Source organism: Macadamia integrifolia, chromosome 10 (assembly GCF_013358625.1).
Source record: "Macadamia integrifolia cultivar HAES 741 chromosome 10, SCU_Mint_v3, whole genome shotgun sequence".
Lineage (NCBI taxonomy): Eukaryota > Viridiplantae > Streptophyta > Magnoliopsida > Proteales > Proteaceae > Macadamia > Macadamia integrifolia.
The window spans coordinates 21,031,573-21,058,931 of record NC_056566.1 but is presented as its reverse complement, the minus strand read 5'-3'; the positions used below and the strand labels follow the sequence as shown (position 1 = coordinate 21,058,931).

Here is a 27,359-nt window from a genome sequence, read left to right as displayed (position 1 = left end):
CCTTCCAACCATCGTGACCCTTTCTTTTAAAAATTCAAATCATTACTCGGTTTCAGACTTTCATGTTTTTGCAGAGAATTAGTCCGTTTCAGAAGAACGTAATTTTATACCATCAATCCACTAGACAGATAAGATAGTTAAAGATTCACGCGTGCATTATGTCAAGCGTGGTCCGGAATCCGTATCTCAGCTACTCAGTGGGCCCAGGTACCATAAAGGGACGGATCTCAACCGTCCGTAATAAGAGTACAGGACGCAGCGCAGCGGGCTGACATTATCCTTAATTCCACGTGTCACCAATTTTCCCACCTGAAGTCTCCTGTAGTCCTGTGTGACTGTCCTTGTTGTCAAGGTTAATTTAGTAAAAGCCAAAAGGTGCAAATGCCAGTACTTTTGCGGTTGCGTAATCCTTTCCGTCACCCATCTCCGCTTACTTCACAGCTTGAAATTTCCTGAAAACCACGAGGATAGGTGCTCGAAAAGGGGTTCCCGACTTCCCGGTCTCCTTTTCTCCTCCATTTTCGTTGGTTGATCATTATTTGATACACACTTCTGTTCCCTGAAATCGTTCTTCTTTCTCTGTTCTAAGCCTCTAGACCTACCAAGTTACGACGGCGGACTTTGTTCTGCTTCCCCTCTGCAACTCTTTATATTTTTCTTCTTCTCTTCGCAACTTGTTGTAACTCTTTTCTTCCATTAATTGATCTTTTAGACTTTCGAACCCTAACCTTATCGTTTCTTTACTTTCTGTAAAATTTTATTTTTTCTGAAATCCTAACATAAACCCTAATTTTGAAGAAGAGGAGGTTCGTTACTCGTTTCTCGTTCCCCTGCCCCTTCTTGCTGTCTCCCATAGTTCTCATTCTCGTTTCCCCTGAGTTTCGTACTTATTTTATGTCATGTGGTTTTAGGGTTTCTTTCGATTGCACTGATGCAATGCAAGAAGATTCTGAGAACAATCAAATTGTTTCCGAACATGGTGAGCGGTCAAATGAAGGCAGAGAAGCAGAAAAAGCTTCAGAGAAAGGACCGGACGGGGATAATTCGGATGATGACCCAGTTATCGACGTTTCGGGGAAAGCATGGGAAGTTTCTCTTTTGGATCGCTCCAAGGATCCAATTAAGGGGTTATACTTGTACAGAAACGTGTTCAATTTAATTCCTCAGTCTTTGGGGGAACTCAAGCGCTTGAAGACCCTGAAATTCTTTGCGAATGAGATAAATCTGTTTCCGTCCGAGACTGGGAATTTGGTCGAGCTGGAATGCTTGCAAGTGAAGATATCATCTCCCAGCCTGTCGGGTCTGCCTCTGCACAAGTTGAAAGCTTTGAAAGAGCTCGAGCTTTGTAAAATTCCGCCGAGGCCTTCGGCTTTTCCTATATTGAGTGAGATTGCAAACCTCACGTCCCTGACTAGGCTCTCTGTTTGCCACTTCTCTATTCGGTGAGTTTTTTTTCTCTGTTTCCCAGTGTCCAAGAAAGCATTGACCTGTTATTCTTTGGTAACATAGAAACCTCTAGTAATAAAATTTTAAGAAAGGTATTAACTTTCTTAAAATCAGGGTAGCTGAGATGAAGGTCTTGAGACATTATTGGCAGGGACTTTGGGAAGGATATAGTTAAACATATTTATATTCGAGTAAACTTAGGACTAGCACCAGTAGTTGACATGATGGAAAGTCGATTGATATGGCTTTTCCATGTGCGACGAAAACCAGCAAATGCACCAGTGAGGTGTGATATGGTGCAAAATGGCGGTGTTAAAAATCTGAGTGGGAGGATGAATGTACCTGGGTTGAACTGGTGAGAAATGATGTGAGCACTTATGAGTTGAGCTGACTGCAGTAGTGGCATCTAATACAGTGGAATAGCAATATGATTCATGTATCCCCCTTGTAGTTGAATAAGTCTTTTAATCGTTTGAGTATTGAAGCTATGAGAATTATGGGAAGAAGAAGTTTTGTAGTTGAAGTCCCTCTTATAACTGATAATCATAGTGGGAAAAAAATTCTATGATCCACTTAATGAGTGGAAACATTGGCTTGATTTGGCTATGGCTCTTGCTCTAGACATAACAACATTCAGTTGTTGTGCTTGGTTATTCGTCTATGCATTGAATCATGGCAAGAATGGTCAATGATTCATCAGATAAGTTTTGTTTGGTTACATGAGCCAAGCAATAGGCTAAAGTTTTGATTTTGGAACGCCTCTTAATTAAGTCTTAACAGCCTCTCCACAAAACGGAGGTAAGGCTGCGTACATTATTTTAGAACAAGGCCTCAAGAAGGCTCCAATGCCAATATTCCAATTCATTATTTCTTGATTTGATCAATTTCAATCTTGGTCCTGGCATATATCTCATTATCCCATAGTACAGCCAAATTATGCTTGACTGTTCTATTTTGTTAGTCCTGGTCGGTTGATTGTGGTTCTAATGCATGTATATAGTTTTCTGGAGACCTTTGTAAGTGTTGTCCTCCTAACCTTGTTTAGGTGCTAGTGGAGATATCTTTGATACTTATTCCTTTTTTTTTATTCCTTTCTGCAGATATCTTCCTCCAGAAATCGGCTGCCTTAGTAAACTAGAGTTTTTAGACCTTTCATTTAATAAGCTGAAGAAATTGCCCAATGAGATTACTTCATTGAATTCCCTGAAGTCATTGAGGGTTTCCCATAATAAATTCGTTGAAATGCCTCCTACTTTGTCCTCTCTACTAAGCCTTGAAAGTTTGGACCTGTCATATAATCAACTCACATCATTGGGGTCTCTCAACCTTTCCATGATGCATACCCTCAAGAAATTAAATCTTCAGGTATTTTTCTACACTGGAAAATGAAAACTGATTTAGTTATGTTTTTAGCATTCCACTTATAGTATTTGTTTTTTTCCTTCTATGAGTTGCATGGGCTAAAAAAACTTTGAAGTGCTTTTCTGTTGAATTTTTAGCCTCTTAGTGTCTATTCTTCCATGGATCATATTATTTGCACCGGTTATGAATTTCTCTTGCTTCAAAGGATGCTTTACCTTTGTTTTAATATTTATGTTTTCCTTTTGTCCCTGAATTCTAGTTAGGCCAAGGTTTTCTGTTATGATGCAAATCCTGCAGTAGCAGGGGTTTTCTGCCATATGTAGGGCAGACATGGCTGATCAATATTTGCCCAAATGATGGGGATCCCCTGTATTAGCGAAAACCTACATTTCCCTTGACAACATCAGCTCGATAACCAACCTTGTGTTGCACTTATTCTCGATGAGTAATAGCCCGGGAATTAGTTTGAGTTTTATCAATGCTTTGAACATAGCTATTTTTCCTTTGTAACATAGATCTATAGGGTTGAATTGCTTGTATGGGAAGGGATGAATTGAGACCATATGGATTTTTTTCTTTTGTACAACTCACTTGCAATGTATCAGATTCTTTTCAAAATAGAAACCTTTGCTTGTTTTGTTGCACCACCAAACCTAGGCTTTAGTTGTAAAGAATTTCATAGAACGTAATGTTGTGATGACATAGGGGGAAAAACACATCTACATGTTATACACACACACACACACACACACACACACACACACACACACACATACACACAATCTCCAAACTTCTTATTTTATTTTTGATTCATAACATGGCTGATGTTGACCTGATTCTAATTCATATCAAATTATATGAATTACCTGATTTATAACCTTTGTATAACTTGATGCATGCCCATAAATGATTGATCAAACTGCTATGTTTATTAGGGTTTCTTTCTGTATTTTTTGAACCTTTGTTTGGACTGTTTGGTAGAAATTATCCAGATCATTATGTAGAAACGCAACCCTAAAACAATGCAGAAGATAATGGAAAAACAGAACAAACAATACACAGATTTATGAGGTTCGGCAAGGTTGCCTACGTCCTCAGTGAGATGAGATCTTGCTTCACTATCAATAGAGAATAGGGTTACAGTGCTCGTCCTCACACCTCTGAGTATTGCTTGCATTATAGAAAAAGAAACCCTCGCTACAAATATACAGGGAAAAAACCCTAATCTGAAAAGTACACAATTGCCCTCAAATAAAAAATTCGAGGGGGGGCTGCACCCCCTACACCCCCTGCTATGCAGGGGGCCTCCTGCCCTCTTGCAACCTCCACAGCCCTCTAACCGGCTAGCGGGACCGCCATCTTGCTTGTCAAGGCGCTGCACCAGTACTCCCTGGATTAAACTGTGATGGAATACAAGACATCGTACATCAAAAATCTCGACCTTGGCTTGAATTTTGTCGAGCCTCCTGTAAAGATAACCTGCAGACGTTTTCATCCCCATACCTCATCAGAGGTATAAACTCGCACCTGTTTGGTGCATCCCTCGTCTTCAACAATGAATAATATTAATCAAGTCCAAACAAGACTCGAACTTCTCTGTAGTAACTGGCTTGGTAAACATATCTGCAGGATTGAGATCTGTATGAATTTTTCTCAAGTGAATACTGCCTTCTAACACAAGCTCCTTGATCTTGTAAAATCTCACATCAATATGCTTTGTCCTTGCATGAAACACCTGATTCTTTGCAAGATGTATGGCACTTTAACTGTCATAATGTAACACTGTACCTCCTTGCTCCAACCCCAACTCACGAACGAATCTAGTCAACCAAACTTCTTCCTTGGCAGCCTCAACTGCCGCCATGTACTCTCCCTTTATAGTGGACAATGTAACTATAGACTGAAGCATCACCCTCCATGATATAGGTCTATTAGCCAATGTAAATACATACCCTGTAGTAGACCTCTTGTCTAAATCACCAACATAGTTAGAATCAACATAACCCACCAATTCTGTGGAACTTCCCTTGCCATTGAACATAACACCTATATTTTTAGTCTTACTCAAATATTTGAAGATCCACTTAATTGCATTCCAATGCTCCTTCCCTGAATTACTTATATATCTGCTAACAACACTAACTGCATGAGACAAATCTGGCCTGTTACAAACTATAGCATACATGAGACTCCCAATTGTGCTAGTATAGGGGACTTGAGACATATGCTCCACCTCCTCATGTGTTATAGGGCATTCCCTTTCAGATAACTTGAAGTGGCTAGCTAACGGAGTGCTAAACGGCTTAGCCTTTTCCATGTTGAAACGCTCTAGCATATTTTCAATATACCTCTTTTGAGTCACCCAAAGTTTATCTGCATTTCTATCTCTAAGGATTTTCATGCCAAGGATCTTCTTAGCAACACCAAGATCATTCTTCTCAAATTCAGCACTCAACAAAGATTTCAAATAGACTATATCATGTTTATTCTTTGTAGCAATGAGCATGTCATCAACATAAAACATTAACAAAATAATGGAATTATCACTTGATGCTTTATAATAAACACAACTATTATACTCATTTCTTGTGTAGCCAATCTTCATCATGTGGGAATCAAAGTGCCTAGGAGATTGCTTAAGACCATAAAGTGACCTCTTAAGCAGATAAACATGATCTTCCTTTCCCTGCACCTTGAAACCTTCAGGCTGTTCCATGTAGATCTGTTCTTCCAGGTCACCATGAAAAAATGCAGTCTTCACATCAAGCTGTTCAAGCTCCAAATCATACATGGCCACCAAAGCAAGTAATACTCGGATCGAAGTGTGTTTTACCACTGGAGAGAATATTTCATTGTAGTCTATCGCCTCCTTCTATGCATAGCCCTTGGCTACAAGTTTAGCCTTATACCTTTCACGCTCCTTCTCAGATGTTGTCTCTTTCTTACGAAAGACCCACTTGTACCCAATGATTTTTCTTCCCTTGGGTTTTTTCATAATCTTTCAAGTCTTATTCTTCTATAGAGATTCCATTTCCTCCATTATAGCTGCCATCTATTTATCATGTTGTGTATCACTCAAAGCATCATAGTAGGAAGATGGATCCCTGTACCTACAGTGAGGGCATAGGCAACCATGTCCTCAAACTCGTATCTCACAGGTGCTTTGTGAGTAAACTTCCCTTTACCCTTTACCACAGTACATGGAACTTCTATTGCTTTCTATTGTCCTGGTAAGTCACTGGATGACTTATTCTCTCTTGTTGTTTCTGATTCACTACTCCACCTGCACAGTTGAACCTTCTTTATTTCTATCGACTAATTATGAATTATAATTTGACTTCATTATATGAGACTCATCAAACACAACGTCCCTGCTAAACACAATTTTCTGTGAACTTGGATCCCACAACTTGAATCCCTTTACGCCTTTCTTAAAACCAAAAAAGAGACACTGCTTAGACTTTGAGTCTAACTTGGAACGCTGCTCACTCTCAACATGCGCATAGACTGGACAACCAAATATTTTTAGAATAGAATAATCTACTGGTTTTTCTATCCATACCTCTTCAGGAATTTTACAATCAACCGCCTTTGATGGAGACCTGTTGATGAGGAAACATGCCATATTCATTGCTTCTGCCGAAAATCTCTTGCTCAACCCTGCATTCAGCCTCATACTCCGAGCTTAATTTAGAAGTGTTATGTTCATCCTTTCAGCTACACCATTTTGCTGTGGTGTCTTTGGAACCGTGAAGTGATGTGTAATCCCTTCAGCTTTGCACAATTCTAGAAACGGTTTGTACGTGTACTCCCCTCCATTATCTATTCTCAAGTACTTAATTTTCTTTCCTATCTTCCTTTCTACATCAGCCTTTCATTCCTTAAATTTAGTGAATACCTCACTTTATGCTTCATGAAGTAGATCCAAACTTTCCTTGAGTAATCACAACAAAGATAACGAAGTATTCTGCCCCACCTTTAGATTTTGTTATCGAAGGATCCCATACATCGCTGTGTACATAATCAAACACCCCTTTACTCTTATGTTTTGAAGTTTTGAAACTAACCTTGCACTGTTTCCCAAACACACAATACTTGCAGAAGTTCAATTTACAAATTTTCACTCCCTTCAATAGTTTCCTTTTATGAAGCTCCATCAATCGTCTTTCTCCCATATGCCCTAACTGCATATGCCATAGATAGGTATCATTTGTATTAGATTTTACATCTGTAGTCACAGATGCTCTACCTATAACAGTGTTCCCTATAAGTTTGTATAGGTTTCCTGTTAGTTGTCCCTTCATGACAACCATAACACCCTTAATAACTTTGAGAACTCTACCTTCTGCTATGTACTTGCAGCCATTTGAGTCAAGTGCCTCCAAAGATATGAAGTTTTTCTTTAATTCTGGTACATGTCTCACATCTGCTTAAGTTCTTATTATCCCATCAAACATCTTGATTTTGATAGTGCCTATCCCAATGGTCTTGCATACAACATCATTCCCCATTAGGACAGACCCATCATTATATGGTTGATATGTATCAAACCAATCCTTATGTGGACACATGTGATATGAACATTCAGAATCTAAAATCTAAGAATCAGAAGGTTGATTTTTACCTGATGATATAGAGAGTACATCTTAATCATCTCCATCTGAACTGTCAGCCACGCTAGCTTTCTCAGATGCCTTATCTACACATTTTTTCTTCAAGTCCGCCTTCCTCTTCAAGCAATCTCTTTTCAGATGACCTTCCTTCTTGCAATAGTAACAAGAGACCTTTGTCTTTGCTCCTTTTGATTTCGATCGACTCTTCCTAGATCCCTTCTGATTTGATCTCCCTCTTTCTTGCTCCTTATCACCTCCGAAAAGACCTTCTCCTTGAGATTTTGTACTACTGGCCTTCTTGTATCATTGGACATAAGGGCAGCCGCAACTTCATCCATCTCAAGGGTCTCCTTCCTGTACAAAAGAGTCGTTACCAGGTGATCATTTGATTCTGGGAGGGACGACAACAACAGTAACGCCTTGTCTTCATCCTCGATCTTAACCTCCAGGTTTGCAAGTTTACTTATGATCTGATTGAACATGTTAAGATTCTCTAATAGATCTGTACCTTCCTCCATCTGTAAAGAATACAATTGCTTCTTCACGACAACTTATTCGTTAAGGACTTCCTCATGTAGATGCTTTCAAGTTTCGCCCATAACTGTTGTGCAGATTCGATACCCACAACATATTTGTAGGTGATGTAGATACAGTTGCACTTACCTGATTGGATCAGCAGGACCGGCTGTGGAAGCCAAGGGATAGGAAGAACCGGTCCAGCCCAGGTTTTTGGTCCAACAAGGGCTGGTAGTAGTTAGTTTTACATTATGTCTTTTATTTGTCTATGAGCAGGATACATCGAAGGTAGAGAAGTAGGTTTCTGCTTGGAGTCTTAAGTAGGAGTCAATTTCAGTTTTGGAGTCTTATTGTGTGTCTTTTATTTTCCCTTTATATACTTGCATAACTCAATGTTTGATTTTTAGAGTGAATTTAATTTTAGAATTAGTGAATTTGTCCGTTGTGTGATTCCCATCCCCTTTTTGCGCGACTTTCCCTCTTCTCCCTAAGGCTACTCCATCAGCAGGGCATCATCAGAAAGATTCAATCGAATAGCACTTACCGCCTTTTCCTCTTCCCAATCTTCGTCAGTAGTTTTTGCAGGTTTCTTTGACTTCCCCAATAATGTTTTCGCCAAGCCCAGTTGTATTAGAAGATCCTTCATCTTTTGACGCCAGAGGATGAAATTGTTCTTCCCATTGAACCGCTTGGTATCATACTTGATATTCGATCCCTTCCCTGCCATCGTGATAGTCAACCCTAGAAAACGGAAACCTAGAGCTTTGATCAAGATTATTAAGGTGGTGAGGCGACCAAAGCGTTTGAGGGTCTTTCGAAGCGCTTTGGCGATAAGGCTGGCATAAGGCGTCGTCTTATCGAATAAAGCGTTCTAGTGTTGTATTTTAATGTAACCATTTTATTTGGCACAAATAGCATATTGAAAATTATATAATTCTACTTATAAGCTAAATATGATTAAAGATTCATACCATTACAACAATAGCAATCTCAGTCAATTTACACTAACAGATTATTATAGTAATAACAATCTCAATCAATATATAGAAGAATTCAAACATTTTCACATATCATACAATAGGAAAAAAGAACAAAGAATATAGAAGAATCAACGTGGAAGCAAAAGTGCAAAGCAGAGTGGATATTAGTTCCTAATCAACTAGAAGACCCATTGGATTTGGCTCGTCAAATTGCTTGCTTTTGATAGGAGAAGTACATAGTTTTGTAATCACAAAATTACAATTTATATCAACAGATGCACAATTTACTTGCAACAGCAACAGCGGCAGCAGTAGCAGCCAAAGCCACACTAGCCACTAGAAGCTAGCGTAGCCACCATTACTGCCACCGGCATAGAAGAAGGCAGAGGAGGAGACGAAAGATGGAAAGGAAAAGAAAAAAAAAGACAGACACAGAACAGAGAAGGGAAGAAGAATTAAAAAATAAATAAATTGCAGGCAAAATGAAGGTTTTAAGGAGGAGATGGGAGAGAGAGAGGGCTTCAGGGAGGAGTACCAGGTTGCCATGAAATGGAGCTAGTGAGCCACCCAAGCATTGGAAGAAGTATTAGAAGAAAAAAAAAAAAAAAACCAGAAAAGCAAGAAGAGGAGGGGGCTGGAACAAGAAGAAAAAAAGAAAAGAAAAATAGAGAAGAGATTGGAAGAAAAAGAAAAATAGAAGCCAGAAACAGAAAAGAAGAAGAACAAGAATAGAAGGAAGAAACATACCTGAAGAACTTATCTAATCATTGTAGCAAGTAGCAACATCTGAATCGGTGTCGGCATCAAGCTCCATCTTGCTCTTCTTCAAGTTCTTCTTCAAACAAAGGAGAAGGAAGAAGAAGAAGATGATGAGCAGCTGAAAAAACAGAGAAGGGAAGAGAGAAGAAGAAGAAGACTTTTACACTAATTTACTTACCTTGCCGGAGTTGGAGTAATCGGAGGAGGAATCGTTGGAGCCATGGTAGCCAGAAAAATGTTGTTGGAGCCGGAATCGTTGGAGATAATTGCCGCTGCCAAGGGTTTCATTTTCAACCCTAAGCCAAGGCGTGTGAGACTGTGAGGGTTCCTTTCAATTATATATCCTTTTATATGATTCGGTGTGCCGCAGTGTACAAGACTTTTGTACACAAGCCACTAAAAAACATAGATATGTAATATAAAAAATAAAACAATGCATTACCAATAAGGCAGCTCCTTAACCCCTATAAAATGCATTAGCGCCTCTCCTTAGTAGCGCCTTAATTACTATGGCTCTGATGCCAATATGTAGAAAGGCAACCCTAAAACGATGCAGTAGATAATGGAAAAATAGAACAAACAATGCACACATATTTACGAGGTTCGACAAGGTTGCCTACGTCCTCGGTGAGATGAGATTTTGTTTCACTAATCAATGGAGAATAGGGTTACAACGCTCATCCTCACACCTCTCAGTATTGCTTGCATTACAGAGAAAGAAATCTTCGCTACAAATATATAGCGAAAAAATTCTAATCCGGAAAATACACAATTGCCCTCAAATAAAAAATTCAAGCGGGGGGCTTCCCTAAACCCTTTGCTATGTGGGGGGTCTCCTGCCCCCTTGCAACCCCCACGGCATTCGACCCCCAAAATGTGTTTTTTTTTTGTACATCCTATTTTAGGCATTTCTAACACATTCACATAATTAATTTCATGGAAAAAACACCAAAAGTCATATTTGTGTTGTGAACCCAAGTTTGCTAATGTACGTTGAGTCGTTGACTGAAACTAACTACATAATCTACATTATGTGTAGTCTACAATCTACATAAGTACATAATTGTTAAATACATGAATAAAAGTTAAAACAAACAAAACATAATGCAAATGATCCAAAATAAATAATAATATTACATAATTGTGAGTTCTCTTTCAAGTCTCAAGTCTCAAGTCTCAACATACTCAACACTCAACACTCAACATTCAAAAGTCAATTCCAATAGAGTGTCTAGGCAGTTCCAGTCCACGAGCTGCGTACCAATGCAGATGTCATAGCCGCTCATCTGAATGCATCACATATGAGTTCCATGACATGTTTTGGGCCCAATTGTTTTGGTAGTCCGTCACTGCTCATCTATAAGATGCATCATCAACATCAGCTAGGTATCCCAGCCTAGGGAGTGACTCAGTCACATTGATAGGATGTAGATATGGCGCATAAGGTTGGGATGGATACCCAAAGATACTGTCAACAAAAGATGACCCACCTTAGGTAGATTTTGCAAGATCCAAGCTTAGATTGAAGGTTTTTTGGGCACAAAGGGGAAATCTTGAGTGTTTCCAAGTTTCCCACTTCACAGAGAAAACATATGGGGAGAGGGTCTAAATTTTAAAATGAGAACACTTGGTTTCCCATTTAAGCATGTTTTGTAAAGGCTAGTTCAACCCAAATGGTCGAACCCATTGGTTCACTCGAAATTTTCCGCATTTCGGTCGAATTTTGGTTGATACCTGTCGAAAACAGTGACTTTTAAAAGTCACATCATAACAATAAAGGCGAAAGATTGATTGGAGCAAGGGTGGTCTATGATCACCGGGTTAGCGATTTTATATCAAATCAATAAAGGCTTTCCTTTGGTTGATTGCTCGTTGGTGCTTTAGTTTGATTGCAGGAGCGAAAAAGGGCAAGGCATCACAATGACACCTGCGCCCTTGAAAGCGAGTCAAGCAAGAAAATTTCTTCGCATGCTTGGAGAGGACAGCAGGCTATATGGTATCAGAGTCCTGGTTTTCGACCCTAACGCTCGAGTTCTTGAACCATGACTATATTACAGGGCAAGTGAAGTTTTTTCCTTTCAAGCAAGAGGATAAATATTCCCTTGAGATTTACAAGTTTTAAAGACAATATAGTGAGACAGAGAATAGATTATAGAAAGGGCGGGTGAATAGAGAATGAAGCAATATTTTAGAAAGGAGGGATGCAAGGGAGAACGCTTAATGCTGTGTTGAGGTACGCCGTCACTGAAGTGAGAACTGCAACAGCTTTTTTTGGACCAAAATTTTTGTTTGAGAATTAACTTCTTTGTTGATTTAGATCCATCAGCATAATGGAAAACCACAGCAGCCATCAAACATCTGGGGACCTTGAAAATTTTGTTTGATCCGGTTCTAATATAGTACTGATTTGAGAGTTAAATTGATAATGAAACAAAATTGAAACAGAGAGGGAAGAGTCCAGCAAAGGTGAAAATATATATAATCAAGTCACATAATTGGATCTGGTCGGGTTCTCCTTTTTTTTTTTTTTTTTTTTTTTTTTTTTTTGTGGGGGGGGGGGGGGGGGGGGGGGTGGGGGGGGGGCGGTTGATATTTGCTGCATATCTCAGCTTGATCCCAATGGTTGGATCTGAGTTTATGGAGGATTCCTAGTGACACTAGGATATGGGTAAAACTGTCAAACTAAAAGTATGATTAAAAACAGGTAACAGAATTATTAAACCGAATAGAAAACCAGTATGGTATAAATTTCAGGCTCAACAGAATTGGAAACACCATAATTCAAATTCAGGTTTCAAGTGTATAAGGTGCAATCCTGCTTGAGTAGGGCTGTGGTACTTGCACACTCTGTCCATGTTTCCCTATTGTGAAAATGGCAAAGAAAATAACAGTGGTGATATTTTTTAAGAAGGTTTAGCGTAATTAGGAGGTCGCCTATCCTCTTTTCTCAAGGAGAAATTGTAGGAGATCCAACATATACCTATCTCATTCCGAAATTACCAATGAATAGGCTGTATAGCCATTACATACCCTCTTCCTCCACTTCTCCTATACATTTACAACTATCCCTACTAACTTACATGATTACACCCAATGTTACTCATTACTTCATGACTCTAGTATTTTTATGATAGATCCAATAACTTATGCTCTCCCTTGACGATAACCAGCCACTACTATAGCTTTCCACGCATGCAAGGAGGGTTGGCTTGCAAGTTCACGTAACAGACTGTGTCATACTTGACAGATTCAGAATTTGAAAACAGAATCTGGAAGAGTGCAGTAACGATAGAAGTTTGTGAAGTCAGAATTGAAATCGGCAATCAGAACACCTTAAAATTTACAATCCTAGTGAGGGTTGGATTTCTAAATCCAGGAATCTAGGACTGAATAGAAATTGCGGAGATTATATGTACAGAATAATACCTTAATGGAGACGAGCAGTAACAATGGCACCCGGGCTTCCCACCACAAGGTGTTGACTGGTTTCACACCTATCACCCCTTGATTCACACAAGGGAAGACCTTCTGCGCAAGGAGAAGCAGAGCAACAACTTTCAAATGCAAAATCGTGGGCGAAAGAGACCTTGGATCTTTATTTATAAATGCTATTAAAAGCAAAGCTTGAATCTGTCTAGGAAACTCCCTAGCCGATTCCATTATGACTCACATTCCTTTTTAAAGTTTATTTAGTTTAAGTAGCCTTTGGAAAGGATGTGGACCCAACTTAAAACACTTGAAGACAATGGAATAAATATCTTACTTAAAGTGAACCAAAGCCACCGGTTCAACCAGATCTGACTCAGATAAACTTAAAACATTAAACAAATGGACTAAACTTAAAACATAGTGGATCTAAGCCTTAAAATAGGTTTGGTCATGCCAAGCCTGGGCTTTCTTGGAACTCATGCTAGTACGTCAAGCATGTCTGCCCTTGATTCTCATTGATTGTGACCAAATTCACAAATATTAGAACTCTTATCACTCTCACCAATTGTCTTCTGACCTCAACTTTAGAAGGCAACGAAGGGGCATTATTGAAGGTGAATTATTTAGAAGAAATCTTTAGGGCACAGCTTCTTGAGAGATGGTTTAAGTGATGCAGTAAAATTGTTATTGCTCTGGGTGGACACAATTAATCTTATCATAGACATTGCTATTATCATTTTGAATCTTTGCATCTGATTTGGTTACTGTGTTGTGTTTGTATATGAATTTTGAATGGTAAAACACCAATTTATACTGCCCCCCCCCCCCCCCCCCCCCGGGAGAAAATTTCACCTAAGGATTGATGATTCCATAGCTCTTTTTTTCTTTTCTTTTTTTCTTCCAACTCTTCTGTACCATATTGGTATAATGGTATTCATGCACAAACCCTCTGAACCTAACATGTTTTTGGGTAATTCTTTGTTATCTTCAAGTATAATAAGCTTCCGGATTGCTGTCAAATTCCACCATGGATACACTGCAATCTGGAAAGAAATGGTGAAGACACATCCAATGATGAACTTATCAATTCTTCAGTTGAGGTGGATGTTTTAGATGCTTCTGTTCAGAAGGCTGAGGACAATCCTTCAAATGGTGAGTCACATGGAGCTTTTCTCTGATTTTATACTGGTGTTACTTTGTGTTGAGTGCTTATGGAACTCACAGTAGATTATAATAAATTTTGATAGTAGGTTCTCCTAATGCATCGTCGAGTACATTGAGCGATGCTTCTTCAAACACTAGATGTTCCACAGCACGGAGAATGAGAAAGGGGTGGAAGCGACGTGATCATTTGCAGCAGAGAGCTCGCCAAGAGCGTTTGAATAACAGTAGGAAGTGGAGAACTAAAGATCACAATGAGATAATGAATGTGAACATGGCCACAAAATGCACGCCATGCAAACCTGCTGTGCTTGCCTCTGATATTCTTGCTCAAACTACAAGCGTTGTTAAGGACATTGATGACGATAACATTGATAGGCTTCCTGAACAAGCTGAATCTCACATTTTGTTTGCTCACTTAGATGAGAAAATTGGCTCGAGTAAAGTGCACACTGGTGAAAGCTGCTCATGTCTTTCCTTTGACCCTGTTGACATTTGTAAAGAGTGCAACCATGAAAATGGGGAGAAAAATACATCGTTGGTTGGTTCACTAGATGGACTTGATAAGCAAGAAGAAGATCCATTGTCAGAAGCATCTAAAAATAATCCAAAATCAAAAAGGCATTCAGATAGGGATCTTGACAATCCCAAACCAAGCAAGTCTAGGAGACCAGTCAGTGATCCCTCAAATATATCCTGCAAGTATAGTACTGAATCATTCTGTAGCATTGATGACCGTATACCCGACGGCTTTTATGATGCAGGGCGGGATCGTCCTTTTATGTCACTTCAGAGTTACGAGAGTTTGTGTCGTGACTCACGTGAAGTAATCCTTGTGGACAGGTGGGTTTGTGTGCAAAGCACATGTGTGCTTGATTATAATTTGTGGCATATTGAATTTTTCAATGTTAATTTGGGTTGTGTTTCTGGTCCAGAGAAAGAGATGAGGAATTGGATGCTATTGCATTGTCTGCTCAGGCATTGGTATCTGGCTTGAAGCAGTCCACTGGTTCAGTAGAAGAAAGGGAGAAATTCACTATTGATAATCTGCAGGTTGCGTCAGTGCTTGCTTTATATGTTTCTAGTTGTTTTGGCGGCAGTGATAGAAATGCTATTGTTGAAAGGGCACGGAAAGCTGTGGCTGGATCAAATTATCAGAAACCTTTCGTATGTACCTGCGCAACTGGGAACAGTGATCATGATGAGAAATCCGCTAAACAAATGTTGGGTAATGAATCTGACTTCATTGATTTGTGTGAAAAATCCCTACGGTCTATCAAGGAAGCACGCAGTTCCAACATTGTCCCTATAGGCACTCTGCGATTTGGTGTTTGTAGGCATAGAGCGGTGCTTTTGAAGGTGATTCTTTTATTGTGATTGTGTTCTGACTTTTAACTTATGCAATTTCTAATTTTGGATCACTCTGTGCTAATCAGTTTTGAAATGTGCAGTACTTATGTGATAGGGTGGAGCCTCCAGTTCCTTGTGAGCTTGTGAGAGGCTATCTAGATTTTATGCCACATGCCTGGAACATCATTCTTGTCAGAAGAGGTGATTCATGGGTGCGAATGATTGTTGATGCTTGCCATCCAACTGATATAAGAGAAGAGACAGATCCAGAATTTTTTTGCAGGTCCATTTCTTTGTTCCTTTCCTTTTTGTCTGCATTTCAGAATGGGATATGACGTGTGACAGATTCAATGTAATGCCATAGTAAATTTCAGAATTCTACCCACAACAGAATTGTATGGCTCACAACCAGCGGGCTAATCACCACAGATAATACCTAATCTAGGGTTTAACCCCAAACTCAGGTCTGATGTAGGTAACTAATGGTCATAGTTATCGAGGCGACGACTTGGCGTCCAGGAGGTTTACCTGAGGCCTAGGCGACAGTTGCCTTATTGCAGTGCATGTCGCTTTGTGTTTAGGCATTATGCCAAATATAATTTAATTTACTTAAGATATTATTCATAAATAAGCAAATACCCCTTATTTGAATCCAATAAAAATAGTTTAAAAATCAAATTCTAAAAAGATAAAAAGTCAAACCTCCAATCCAAGAACAAAAACTGGATTTTGGTTATAGGGGCGATTTTCAACTTTTAAATGCTGGTGTTTTTCTCAATTGTGAAAATTTTATAAATCCTATCATGTGAAAACATTGCTAAAAACCAAAAGTCCGGTGAAATAATCTTTCGTTTTGATATCCATAAAATTATTTTCATTCAAGTGATTTTAACAGCATTTGCGCACTTTAAAATAAGTTTGACCGAAGCATTACTTCGTCATTACAACTCAGATTTGAGTGATCTTAGACTTGTTGGAAAGTAGGTTTTATGTTATACTTAATACAAAAGGGCTCGTGTAAAAATAAAATCTTTTGAGCAGTCAAACTTGTTATAGAACAAGAGCATTTCTATAAATAGATGCAAGTAGTATCAAGTACATAAAATAAGAATCATAGGGAAGTCTTTCATTTCTCTATCATTATAGAGAATCCCATCTATATTATCTATGGAATTCAAACCTGAACTCTATTTATGATTCAATTATTTCTATCTCATTGGCTCTTGTTTCTTATTTCAGCATAAGCATATCGATTTCCGCCTATTCTTATATCTTATACATTTCATAGGTGAATTCGTTGATTTTTTATGATTTAATGTGACTTAATGTTGATTTTTTGTGATTTGATGTGGCTAAATGTTGATTTTAATGATTCGATGTGGCTTAATGTTGATTTTTATGATACAAGATATATGTAGTTTACTAAATAATGTTAGAGAATAGGGAAAATAAAAAATAACACTTGGTCACCTTGTTTGCCTTAAGGCAAGTGCCTTCTTGCCTAAGTGCTTAGACAACCCTTCAACACCTTGGTTCGCCTTGGCCTCGTGACAACTATGCTAATGGTACTTCAATCTCTTAAAGTAAGATGAAGATCCAGCAGTTGGATTCAAAGGACTGAAACTATCTATAATTAGAAACAACAATATGTATATCTTTAAAAATCCCTTTGACAGAATAACATGTCAACACAACCATAATCATTATTCAACAGATGGAACATCATACTTGACGATCAACCCATTCCAATGGTTAGATTTTTGTATGTCAATATAGCAACTTATCTATAGAAATAGCAACTACCAGAAACAAGCAATCTGCTAGTCAGATCAGTCCCACATTAAATTTGAAGGAAGTTAATGTCAGGTGGAACAACATCCCAAAGTCTTAACCATGATCTGCCAGCTCGATAAGTCATAATCCGTACCTCATATATGCTGAACAACAGGAGCCAAAAAAAAAAAAAAAAAGCACCAAAAACTGAAGGTTGTGTATTCGCTTCAACAGTAGCTTACAATGAGAAACTGAAAACCTTCAAAACAATCATACCGCTAATATAGCCTATATAAACTCCACTTTTATTTTGAGAAGATGGACAATAGAGTGTTTGTTCACTCAAACAATCTTCAAACAGGAAAAGAAAAAAAAAAAAATCAATGAAAACGAATCACAGCTCTTACTTGAACGTGCAGAACAGATTTGAAGAGAACAGAATGTAAAAGGAGATATGACGAGCATCTCACTCATGTCTTGCTAGCTTCACACCAGCAGCACTAGTTCTCCACTAGGCTTCACTATTTCTCATGCCAGTCCTGCATGTCACAAGGAAGAACAACGCACAAGGCCTTGGAATAGTTCGGCCTAAAATTGTGGGCATGTAGCAAAACAGCAACCCAAACCCTCACTGCGTGGAGAAGAGATTCCCCTTGCAACTAGCAATCTCCAATTTAGAAACTTATTACAAAATAGAAACTATCTTGTAGAGAATTAACAAAGTAGTAACAACTATTAATTAGCAACTACTAAATTAAAGATATAATAGAAACTACTAAAGGGCATAGTTAGTAAGTTCGAGAATGGCAATGATATGGGAACGAAAACATACGGGAATTGAACAGGACAAATGGTCATAAGTACTTCTAAAAAATTCGTGCAATAAAATGCGTAACGAAATGATATGGTACGTGTTTAATACGGCCGATTTGTAAGTAAAAATACGGCCAATACGGATATGTATATTTACCATGAAACATATATGTACTTATGATTTTAAGCTGAAAAGGAACTTAAAAGACCCTCTTTATGATTGGTTGAAATAAGTATTAGGGTAAGGGAGCATATAAGGAGTATTCCTACATCCCTCTCTAGGTTTGGATTTTCGATCGGGAAGGGATTTTGGGTTTGTTTTTATGTTTTGTTTTTTTAAATTTATTGTTTAAATAAAAAAGTACTGGTAAAATGAATACTACAGAAAAAGACGTAAAAGTATGTGTTTAATTCAGCATCCCTTAATAAACCCGTATTTTTCCGTAAAAAACAGATTCGGCAATTAAACGTTCGAATAAGGGGGGGGGGGAACGCATATTTACTAACTATGCTAAAGAGTCCCCACATATGGACTGATAAATAAGTATTGGGACTAAGCCTGGTCCCTGAAGACTTGGGCCTATGCTGGCTGGACCTTTCTTCTCTTCCTCCGTCGATTTACATCAATGTGCTATGCCCATGGGTGTTGAAAGTGCTTTGTTGTCAAATCTAGATGACTCAAGACCAAACCCTAATCTTTTTCTACATTTGATAACAAATCACTTTCAACCCCCAACCCACCCCCCCCCCACAAAAAAAAAAAAAAAAAAAAAAGATTTTTGTTTTCTTAGCCTTACGCATCATTTGTTTGACGTAAAATGGCCGGAAGTAAAGTAAAGAGCATAAAATTTTCATTGTTATCTCATCAAAAGTGAATATTGGGTTGTAAATTTCTATGGCAGGGCCCACTATTTTATGCCCCAAAATTATATGATATATGAAAGTAGTTAAAATATTTATTTTGCTTTATTTTACTTCCTGGCATTTAATATGGAAACAAACAGAGCCTTAGTTGTAAATTCCATTTCATATTGACTGAAAAATCCAAAATATTTTGTTTTGGGGGCCAAAATGTCCGTTGTTCTGTGTTGACGTCCTGGTAATTTTACTGTTTTGGCTTGTTCTGATCATCATGGTGTGTTTTGGCTGTTCCAGTCAAAATGCGTGCGAATAGTGGATTTGGAATCTGTCTGTTTTGGGTTAGTTCTGCTCATTGTTGGGCCAAAATGGAAGCCCACTTTAACAATCCACTTTTGCACACTTCAAGGGTTTCACATTGTCCAACCTAAGTTGATTTGCATTATCATTATAAATGTTGTTTATTGATGTTATAATTTATCAGTTTAAAAAATTAATATATTTATTAGTTTTACATAATTATATCAACTGAAATATTTCATTGGAAGTGCTGGAGTACTGAAAATTTTCATTTTGGAACCAAACCGAAACAGCTACTGAAATGAAATTTACAAATATTTTTCTAACACAAGTATCACTACATAATGTTCTGGGTGTAAAATATATCCATGATGTCTGTGTTTGTTATTTGCAATGTTGGTTGCTGGTATCATAACTAGTATGTATATTGAAGAACATGGACGTCTAATTGATTACTCATGTCATTTCAACCATTTTAATCAAGTATTCAACTTTATTTCCTTTTTTTTTTTTTGGGGGGGGGGGGTGTGTGTGTGTGTTTGTAAGAAGTATTCATATTCATTTGTAAGTCTAGTTATCTGTATTTTTCTTGTTAGAAAGAATAAGAAACCCTACAAGCATTTACTAGCCAAGTTCCCTGAAATTTTAATCCATCTACAGCCAATTCCATCTGGATTTTAGGTTTTCTAGATTCTCTGGTTTATAGACATCGAATTTCAACACTATATTTTTAATGTATAGATACAGCATATGTGGAAATCAATGAAGATGGCCCCTGGCTAATACTTTCCTGATGAGTGAGGTTGTTATTTCAGGTATATCCCTTTGAGCCGGATTCTTGTTCCTGTGAAGAATGGAAACATGGCTAGCTCGGTTTACTCTTTTCCTTCTCTTTCATTATGTGATGAAATTGAAAAGGCAGCATCAAGCTCTCTGGTTCGGTGCAAATTTGGGTCTGTGGAGGCTGCCGCAAAGGTGCAATTTCATTCTGTCAAAGCCTATAATTTTGACCGGATATTCTTGAGAACGTTTCTGTTGCTTATTCTATTGATGTATAGCGATCAGTATTTTCTCCTTTTTTGGGGGGGGGGTGTTTCTTTCTTTTTGAACGGTAGCAGTTCATTTTTTTATCAGTATTGTATTTTAGATTTCGTCCCTCTAAGCCTTGGATGTTGTTTTGTCTGTATGCATCTCATGTGCCAGAATGTGGGTAATACTGATGAGTTAAAATTTTCAAGTTGATTATGTCACTTGGTGTACCATTGTTGGTTGATTTTTCAATGCTCTTTTTGAAATTTATTGGGCATTATCTTTGATTTGATGATCCAAACTTCTTGACTTCTGTGCCCTTTTGGGAATTTGATTTGTCTAAAATCATATGATGTCTGAGCTTATGTTCTGTCTAATGCTGTAGGTGCGTTCTAAGTGTGTTGATTCAATGGATGAAATGAGGAATTTTGAGTACACTTGTCTTGGGGAAGTAAGAATGTTAGGGGCTTTGAAGAAACACTCCTGCATAGTAGAAATTTATGGACATCAAATCTCTTCTAAGTGGGTTCCTCCACTAGAGGAAAATAAGGAGCGTCGTTTATTACGATCGGCAATTGTGATGGAGTACATAAAGGGGGGTTCCTTAAAGGTAATTTAACTACTCAAATTACTTCATATGTTGTGTCTTTAGTTAATGCCTTGATATTTGTTCTTGCTGGTGTCTAAAGCAGAGTTATATAGAGAAGCTTACCCAAGATGGTCAGAAGCATGTTCCAGTGGACTTGGCTTTGTTTATTGCTAAAGATGTTGCCAGTGCATTAACAGAGCTGCATATTAAACACATTATTCATCGAGACATTAAAAGTGAAAATATTTTGATTGATCTGGATAAGAAGAGAAGTGATGGCTCTCCAATTGTCAAGCTCTGCGATTTTGACAGAGCAGTTCCCCTTCGTTCATTCTCACACACATGCTGTATTGCCCATGTTGGAATACCTGCTCCTGATATTTGTGTTGGAACACCCCGCTGGATGGCTCCGGAGGTGCTGCAGGGAATGCATAATCAGAAGAAATATGGGTTGGTAAGTTTATTCTCCAGTAACTTGTCAAGATCTTTCCTATTCGAAACTATTTCCCTGTAAATGCTTCAGAGAGAGAGAGAGAGAGAGAGGAAGATACCTTTCCTGATGAAGTTGACTCGTGACTGTGGGTATGCATGTAGTTTTATCCTTATTATCACCTTCCCAATCATTCGTCTGCTCCTTCATCCTATATTCATGTCACACACAAATATTTGGAGACCCAGCATGTGCTAGGTTTTTTGCTTGTGGAAGCTCTGGTGGCGGTCAAAAGGGCTGCATTTGTTTCACCACTTTACCAGCTAATTTTGCAAGTCTCAGGAAATCTTCTGCTATGTGATAACAATGGGCCTCTTTATCAAAAATTACATAAAATTTTCTGTGGGAACTTGATATGACTGATCATAATTTTTGAGGTTTTTCCTGCATTTTTCACATATATGAATTATCTTTTGTTTGTTGGAGATTTTAGGCCCTTCTTTTTCCGAAGAAGGTTTTTGTGATCACACTTGTTTTTTCTAATTGGTTGCAGGAGGTGGATATCTGGTCTTATGGGTGCCTACTTTTGGAATTGTTGACTCTGCAAGTCCCTTATGCTGGATTGCCAGAATCAGACATCCATCGATTACTTCAGGTTTGTTGAACTTGTTCCCTCGTTCTGCCAAAAAAAAAAAAAAAGGCATGTGTGTGTGTGTGTGCGTGTGCGCGCGCGTCTCTGTTGAAATTGTGCACCTCCTTCAGGAAGGTGCTGGCCTTGCTTTGTGTCTGGCACAGTTGCATTTGGAGGCCTTGTCCTAGTACTTTGCTTTAGTAGTGGAATCTATCCTGATGGTCTTTCTTTGGCGAGAGTTTTACCCCACCACCTATGGTTGTTTCTTCACCCACCACTGTGATCTCATCATTACCCCCCCTATTGACGGAAGTCTGAATTACCCTTTTCACTATCCAGGAGTCCCAGCTAGGCATCAGAACCCATGAGTGAAGAGATTCTCTCTTCATCTTGGGTGACGGAAAACTTGGTCATTGGTGATATGTACCATAGACCTGCACAGATTTTCAAAGGTCTTATTTAAAAACAAGCTAAGATGCATTTTACCCATCATGATTGGCCCAGGGTAATGTGGGTAGTCACCTTGTTGCACGTGCTTAATTAATTATGACAAATTAAGTTGCTGTCAGCACTTGCACAAAATTTGGGCTACCTTCTTGGATGTTTGAATCTTTAGGGGTTATTTTGATCAGTCCTGCTAAAAGAATTTCCTGAATAATAGTTTTTTTTTTTTTTTTTTTTTTTTTTTTTTTGAAGGTGAATACATGCCTAGTTGCCTTACCTTAAAATCATAATTTTACTAGTCTGTTTCTGCTTTTTGGGATGGTTTCCTGTGTCTTTTTGAATTGGTACCACTGTTATATAATGCAGGAAGAAGACCAAATGTTATTCATGTATTCATTTGTTTTAGGGATCGGTATTGAGGACTGGGGAATTAGTAATAATCTTTGTTTGACACAGATGGGTAAGCGGCCACGGCTGACAGATGAACTGGAATCATTTTCAGAGGAGCCTGCAATGAGTAGATCAAGCACAGAGCGAGTGGACGTGGTAGAGACTGAAGCTAAAATTACAAGATTCCTGGTTGATTTATTCCATCGATGTACAAATGGCGATCCTGCCGACCGACCTACAGCGGGGCAACTCTATGAGATGCTGCATGCCCGTGCCAATTCCTTCTTGAGTGCAACAAGCTAGGAACTACCTACTAATCTATTCATATGCCCATTCCCTCCCAATTTTGCAGCTCCTAACACTTAGGGTTTCTGTTTTTCACCAATGTTTCCTTGGATGAAATAGTTCAAGTTTTGCCTGGTTGCGTATCAGCTTGGTGGCACTGTAGGAGTAGTTTTCAGTTAATCTATTTCTGGTCATTTTTTTTTTTCCTTATAAGTTATTGTGGGTAGTCAATGATTGTAGTTTGTCATCTGAGGGGGTAGAACGTTTACGAATTTTCTATCGTTCAGGTTTCTACCCTTCTGTTATATGTATTCGACTTTCCCTTGCAGTTCTTCCCAAAGGGCAACATAATTTACAACATTTTCCCCAATTACGTTAATGGATCAAGTTTTTTCTTCACCCTTGCAGTAAAGAAATCTCCTCCATCAGGCATCTGACCATGCGATTGGACTCTCGTGTGATCATTGAACTCTAATTTGAAAGCTAATTTCAAGCATCTGGGTTTCTAAATAGTTCAGTGTTAGGATTTAAAATGCAACTGTAAGCGTACGGATCAGTGTAGTTACTGGTCGAACATAGGGAGAACAGTCATTTTATTTTTGGCTTCTTTTAATAATGCGAAAGTAAACCGATTAATGGTTGTGATTTAATTTTAATTATCGTCCTAAATATATGTATCTAAAATAATGTCATAACCATTCGTCATCAAAGAATTTAAGAATTTAAATACGTAAGCTGCGTAATTAAAATTAAATAAATAAATAATTGAAAATAAACAACCCACGCAACTAAAAACAATGAAGGGAAAAAAATGCTGAAATAAAAATAAAATAAAATAAAGGGGATAAAGCTAGAGAGATTCACAAGTAGGTTTTTCTACTTAGCCCGAGAGATGCATCATAATATAAACTTCCCTACTTAACCAGAGAGTCACTCTTACAAGAGTCATACTACTTGGCTTTAGGATAAGGGAGACAATTAAATTAAAAACAATAAAATGATGGTTCTATGGATAGGAAGGGCAAAACCAACATATACACTAATCATGAACCTTAGGGGATAGGGAAAGCAATAATGTAACGACTGAAATTAAAATCATAAATTAAGAAGGAAATGGTAGTCAGAAGAGGTAATGAGAGAGTGGAGAGAAGACTATTGAAGAAGCCTACCTACCTGAATCAATGCTTGAATTTGAAAGCTTGGGTGATTTGAGATACTGTCAATCCTAAAAATCAAATCTGGAATGAACCAAATCTAAAATTTTTAGGCTTAGAGAAAACAAATCTTGAAAAAAAAAAAAAACTGAACTTGAAAAAGAGGTGCTCCACGGCTCGTGATTTGAGATACTGCCAATCCTAAAAATCAAATCTGGAATGAACCAAATCTAAAATTTTTAGGCTTAGAGAAAACAAATCTTGAAAAAAAAAAAAAACTGAACTTGAAAAAGAGGTGCTCCACAGCTCGTGATTTTGTCACCTAGATCTAAGTCTATAACTATAACTTAAAAATTACAACTCAATTGCATAAATCATAAATATAAAAGGCTCAATAAAAAAAAAAGAGTGCTTGCATTAATTGAAATAAAAAGCTATTACAAAAGTGATTAAAGCAAAAATAAAGAAGAACTAAAACTAAAGAGAGAGAGAGAGAGAGAGAGAGAGAGAGAGAGAACTTATAAGAAGAATGAAGTGTCCCCCCTCCTCTTACATGAGTTATATTTAAAGGGAATAGGGAGGTGGGGTAACAAATTTTTCTTTTCTAAAAGGGGAAAACTCACAATTGGTAGGTGAGATTTTTTTTAGGAAAAAAATGCTAAGGTGGAGGAAAGAGAAGAGAGAAATAAACTTGGAGAAATTTCCTATAATTTTTTTCGCTTATTTTCTTTGTTTCTTTTTTTATTTATTTTTCTCTTCTTTTTTTCGCTCTCTTCAAATTTTGCACACAACCTTGTTGGTCGATTTTTTTTTCTTTCCCTTGGAATAACTTGAGACCTCCTGGTGAGCAAGGGAATTTTGCACACCATAGCTCACCAACTATACTAGGTAGTTATTGTTGGAGAGATATGATGCCTGATAATCCTTAAGGCCTTTAAAATACAAAATCCGCAAAAAGATAGTAAAACCCAAGGTAGTTCCATTCTAAATATATAAAAATACATACTTTACTACTTAGATTTCACACATAAATGTACTCATCATTCAGCTTGTAGAGGTCCTTGAGGGTTGTGTTTTTTCCCTTCCACCTAGTACTAGGGTTCTGTTTGATGAAAATGAAGTAAAATTGAAAAAAAATAATATAAATTTTTGTGTGACAATGCCCAAGAATGTATAATAAACTTAAAATATGGTACCCAAGTTCAATTTCACTTTTAAATTAAAATAGCATTGAAAAATTCACTCTATACCTTCTATATGCTTTTGGCTTCAAATGTTATAACATTACTTTGCATCAACTCTGCTCCCAACCAAATCATCTAATTGAAAGTTTTTTTCATAATTTTTTCACATTACATTTTATTTTACTTTATTATTGAAAATCTTCTTGTACTTCACTTGACATCTATTCATACAAGACCTAACTGAAGAGTGAGTGTCCCAAAGCTAGAGGTGCAATTGGGCTGGCCATGGGTCTTTGAAGGCCTGGTTGTCCCAGGGGTAGCTAAGCCTTCATCAATGAACAGAAAACTTAGTCAAAAGTCTTAGATATTTTGTGGGATTTGTTTTTTCCAGGCTTGACTTGCACCGCTAAAAACAGAACAAACAAGTGGAGAAATTGGATTATTTTGAAAATAAAACTTTTATTAGATAATGATATGGACAATATGACTATCACAATCTTAATTTCCACGACATATCAAATAAGACCTTATGATGGTCTTAAAAGAGATTATATTGATGAAGTTTTGAAAGATATCAGAATGTACTAAGCCAAGTGTAGCATCAATTATAAAAGGTGATAAATACAATACAGAACAATGTCCAATGACTGACTTGGAGGAGAAAGCGATGCATAGTATCCCATATGCATATGCATCAAGAGTAAACATTTTAATGTATGCTCAGGTCTATACATGGCTCAATACTGTCATTGTAGAGGGAGTGTTGGGAGGGTTCTAAAATAATCAAAGAAAGACATTGGATAGGCAAAGAAAGTACTGAGATATCTTAAGGTCACCAATTACATGCTCATATATAAACATGTTAAATATTTGGAGTTGATTGGCCACTCAGATCCAGATTACACTGGTTATGGAGATACAAAGAGATCTACCTTGGGTTATATATTTTTGCTTATTGGAGGAGCAATATCCTAGAGAAGCATGAAGCATGAAGCATGAAGCATGACGCATGAAGCAATCAAAGATTGCCTCTTCCACTATTGAAGAAGAATTGGTAGCATACTATAAGGCTGTCTAGACAGTTTGTTACAATTCTCAAGATTATGCCTTCTATTGAGAAATCGGTTCGAATTTTCTCTGACAATATTATGATAGAATTAATTTTTTTTTTTCCAACAATACATGCCCAGTAAGTCGTTGTCAACATGGTGAGATAATGTTTTTTTGTTTGAGACGATGTTCGGAATCGTCAATTTTCAATCGAGCACATTGACAATGAAGAAATGATTACTAACCCCTTCGCTAAACCGCTTGTACTTAAAGAGTGTTTGTAGGACATATGTGTTATATGGGTTTAATAATCATTAAGTGCCTACAGTTAATCTTTTGGACATTGCAACATGGTTCCATATGATTTATGTTAATTTTGAATTCTTTTTTATTTATTTAATTTTAGTGTAAAAATGTAGTTTTGAAATGACAGATGCCTCAAGTTCTGACCATATGTTAGAGAAAAGAAAAAAAAATCTATTCCTCATAAACTGTTTATGTGATTAGAAAAGGAGTCAGTAATGATAGTAGTAGTGATAGTTTTTCAAGTTAGGGAAACAAAAAGGGAGTGCCTCACTCGACTCAGGAGTCAGGACTACATATACAAATAACTTGTTGCATGGTTTTATATATAAGAAAAAAGATAGGTGCCACACTTAAGGGTCAGCAAAAGTTATCTAGATCAAAAGATAGTTTCTGAACTATTTCCAAGTTTGTCCAAATCTCCTTTAAACCCATCCCCTCCTTTGCACATGCATTTCTCCAATAAGAACAGCCTTCGCGCATCCTTCAATATGGTTTCTTGTCATAAAA

General features: G+C 37.7%; 1 protein-coding gene across 3 annotated transcripts; it reads left to right on the top strand.

The window, feature by feature from the left end:
* The first annotated feature begins 408 nt into the window (after positions 1 to 408).
* On the top strand, positions 409 to 23,557 carry LOC122091404. 3 transcript variants are annotated; one of them, XM_042661327.1, is made up of 12 exons: positions 410 to 806; positions 912 to 1,442; positions 2,547 to 2,811; positions 14,098 to 14,257; positions 14,353 to 15,109; positions 15,202 to 15,625; positions 15,718 to 15,899; positions 20,176 to 20,335; positions 20,775 to 20,999; positions 21,082 to 21,432; positions 21,962 to 22,063; positions 22,940 to 23,557. In XM_042661327.1, exons 2-12 carry the CDS (start codon positions 937 to 939, stop codon positions 23,174 to 23,176), a joined length of 3,369 nt encoding a protein of 1,122 aa, XP_042517261.1. In that variant the 5' UTR covers positions 410 to 806; positions 912 to 936; the 3' UTR covers positions 23,177 to 23,557. The 3 variants fall into 3 exon arrangements, with proteins under 3 accessions (XP_042517260.1, XP_042517261.1, XP_042517259.1); XM_042661326.1 differs by having other exon boundaries at positions 409 to 1,442; positions 14,356 to 15,109; XM_042661325.1 differs by having other exon boundaries at positions 410 to 1,442.
* The last annotated feature ends 3,802 nt before the right edge of the window (positions 23,558 to 27,359 follow it).

Coding starts and splice junctions, on each gene's coding strand:
- LOC122091404 (XM_042661325.1), top strand. CDS start 895: ATGTCATGTGGTTTTAGGGTTTCTTTCGATTGCACTGATGCAATGCAA. Junction 20,336..20,774: donor CTGTGGAGGCTGCCGCAAAG/GTGCAATTTCAT, acceptor CTAATGCTGTAG/GTGCGTTCTAAGTGTGTTGA. Junction 22,064..22,939: donor ACATCCATCGATTACTTCAG/GTTTGTTGAACT, acceptor TGTTTGACACAG/ATGGGTAAGCGGCCACGGCT.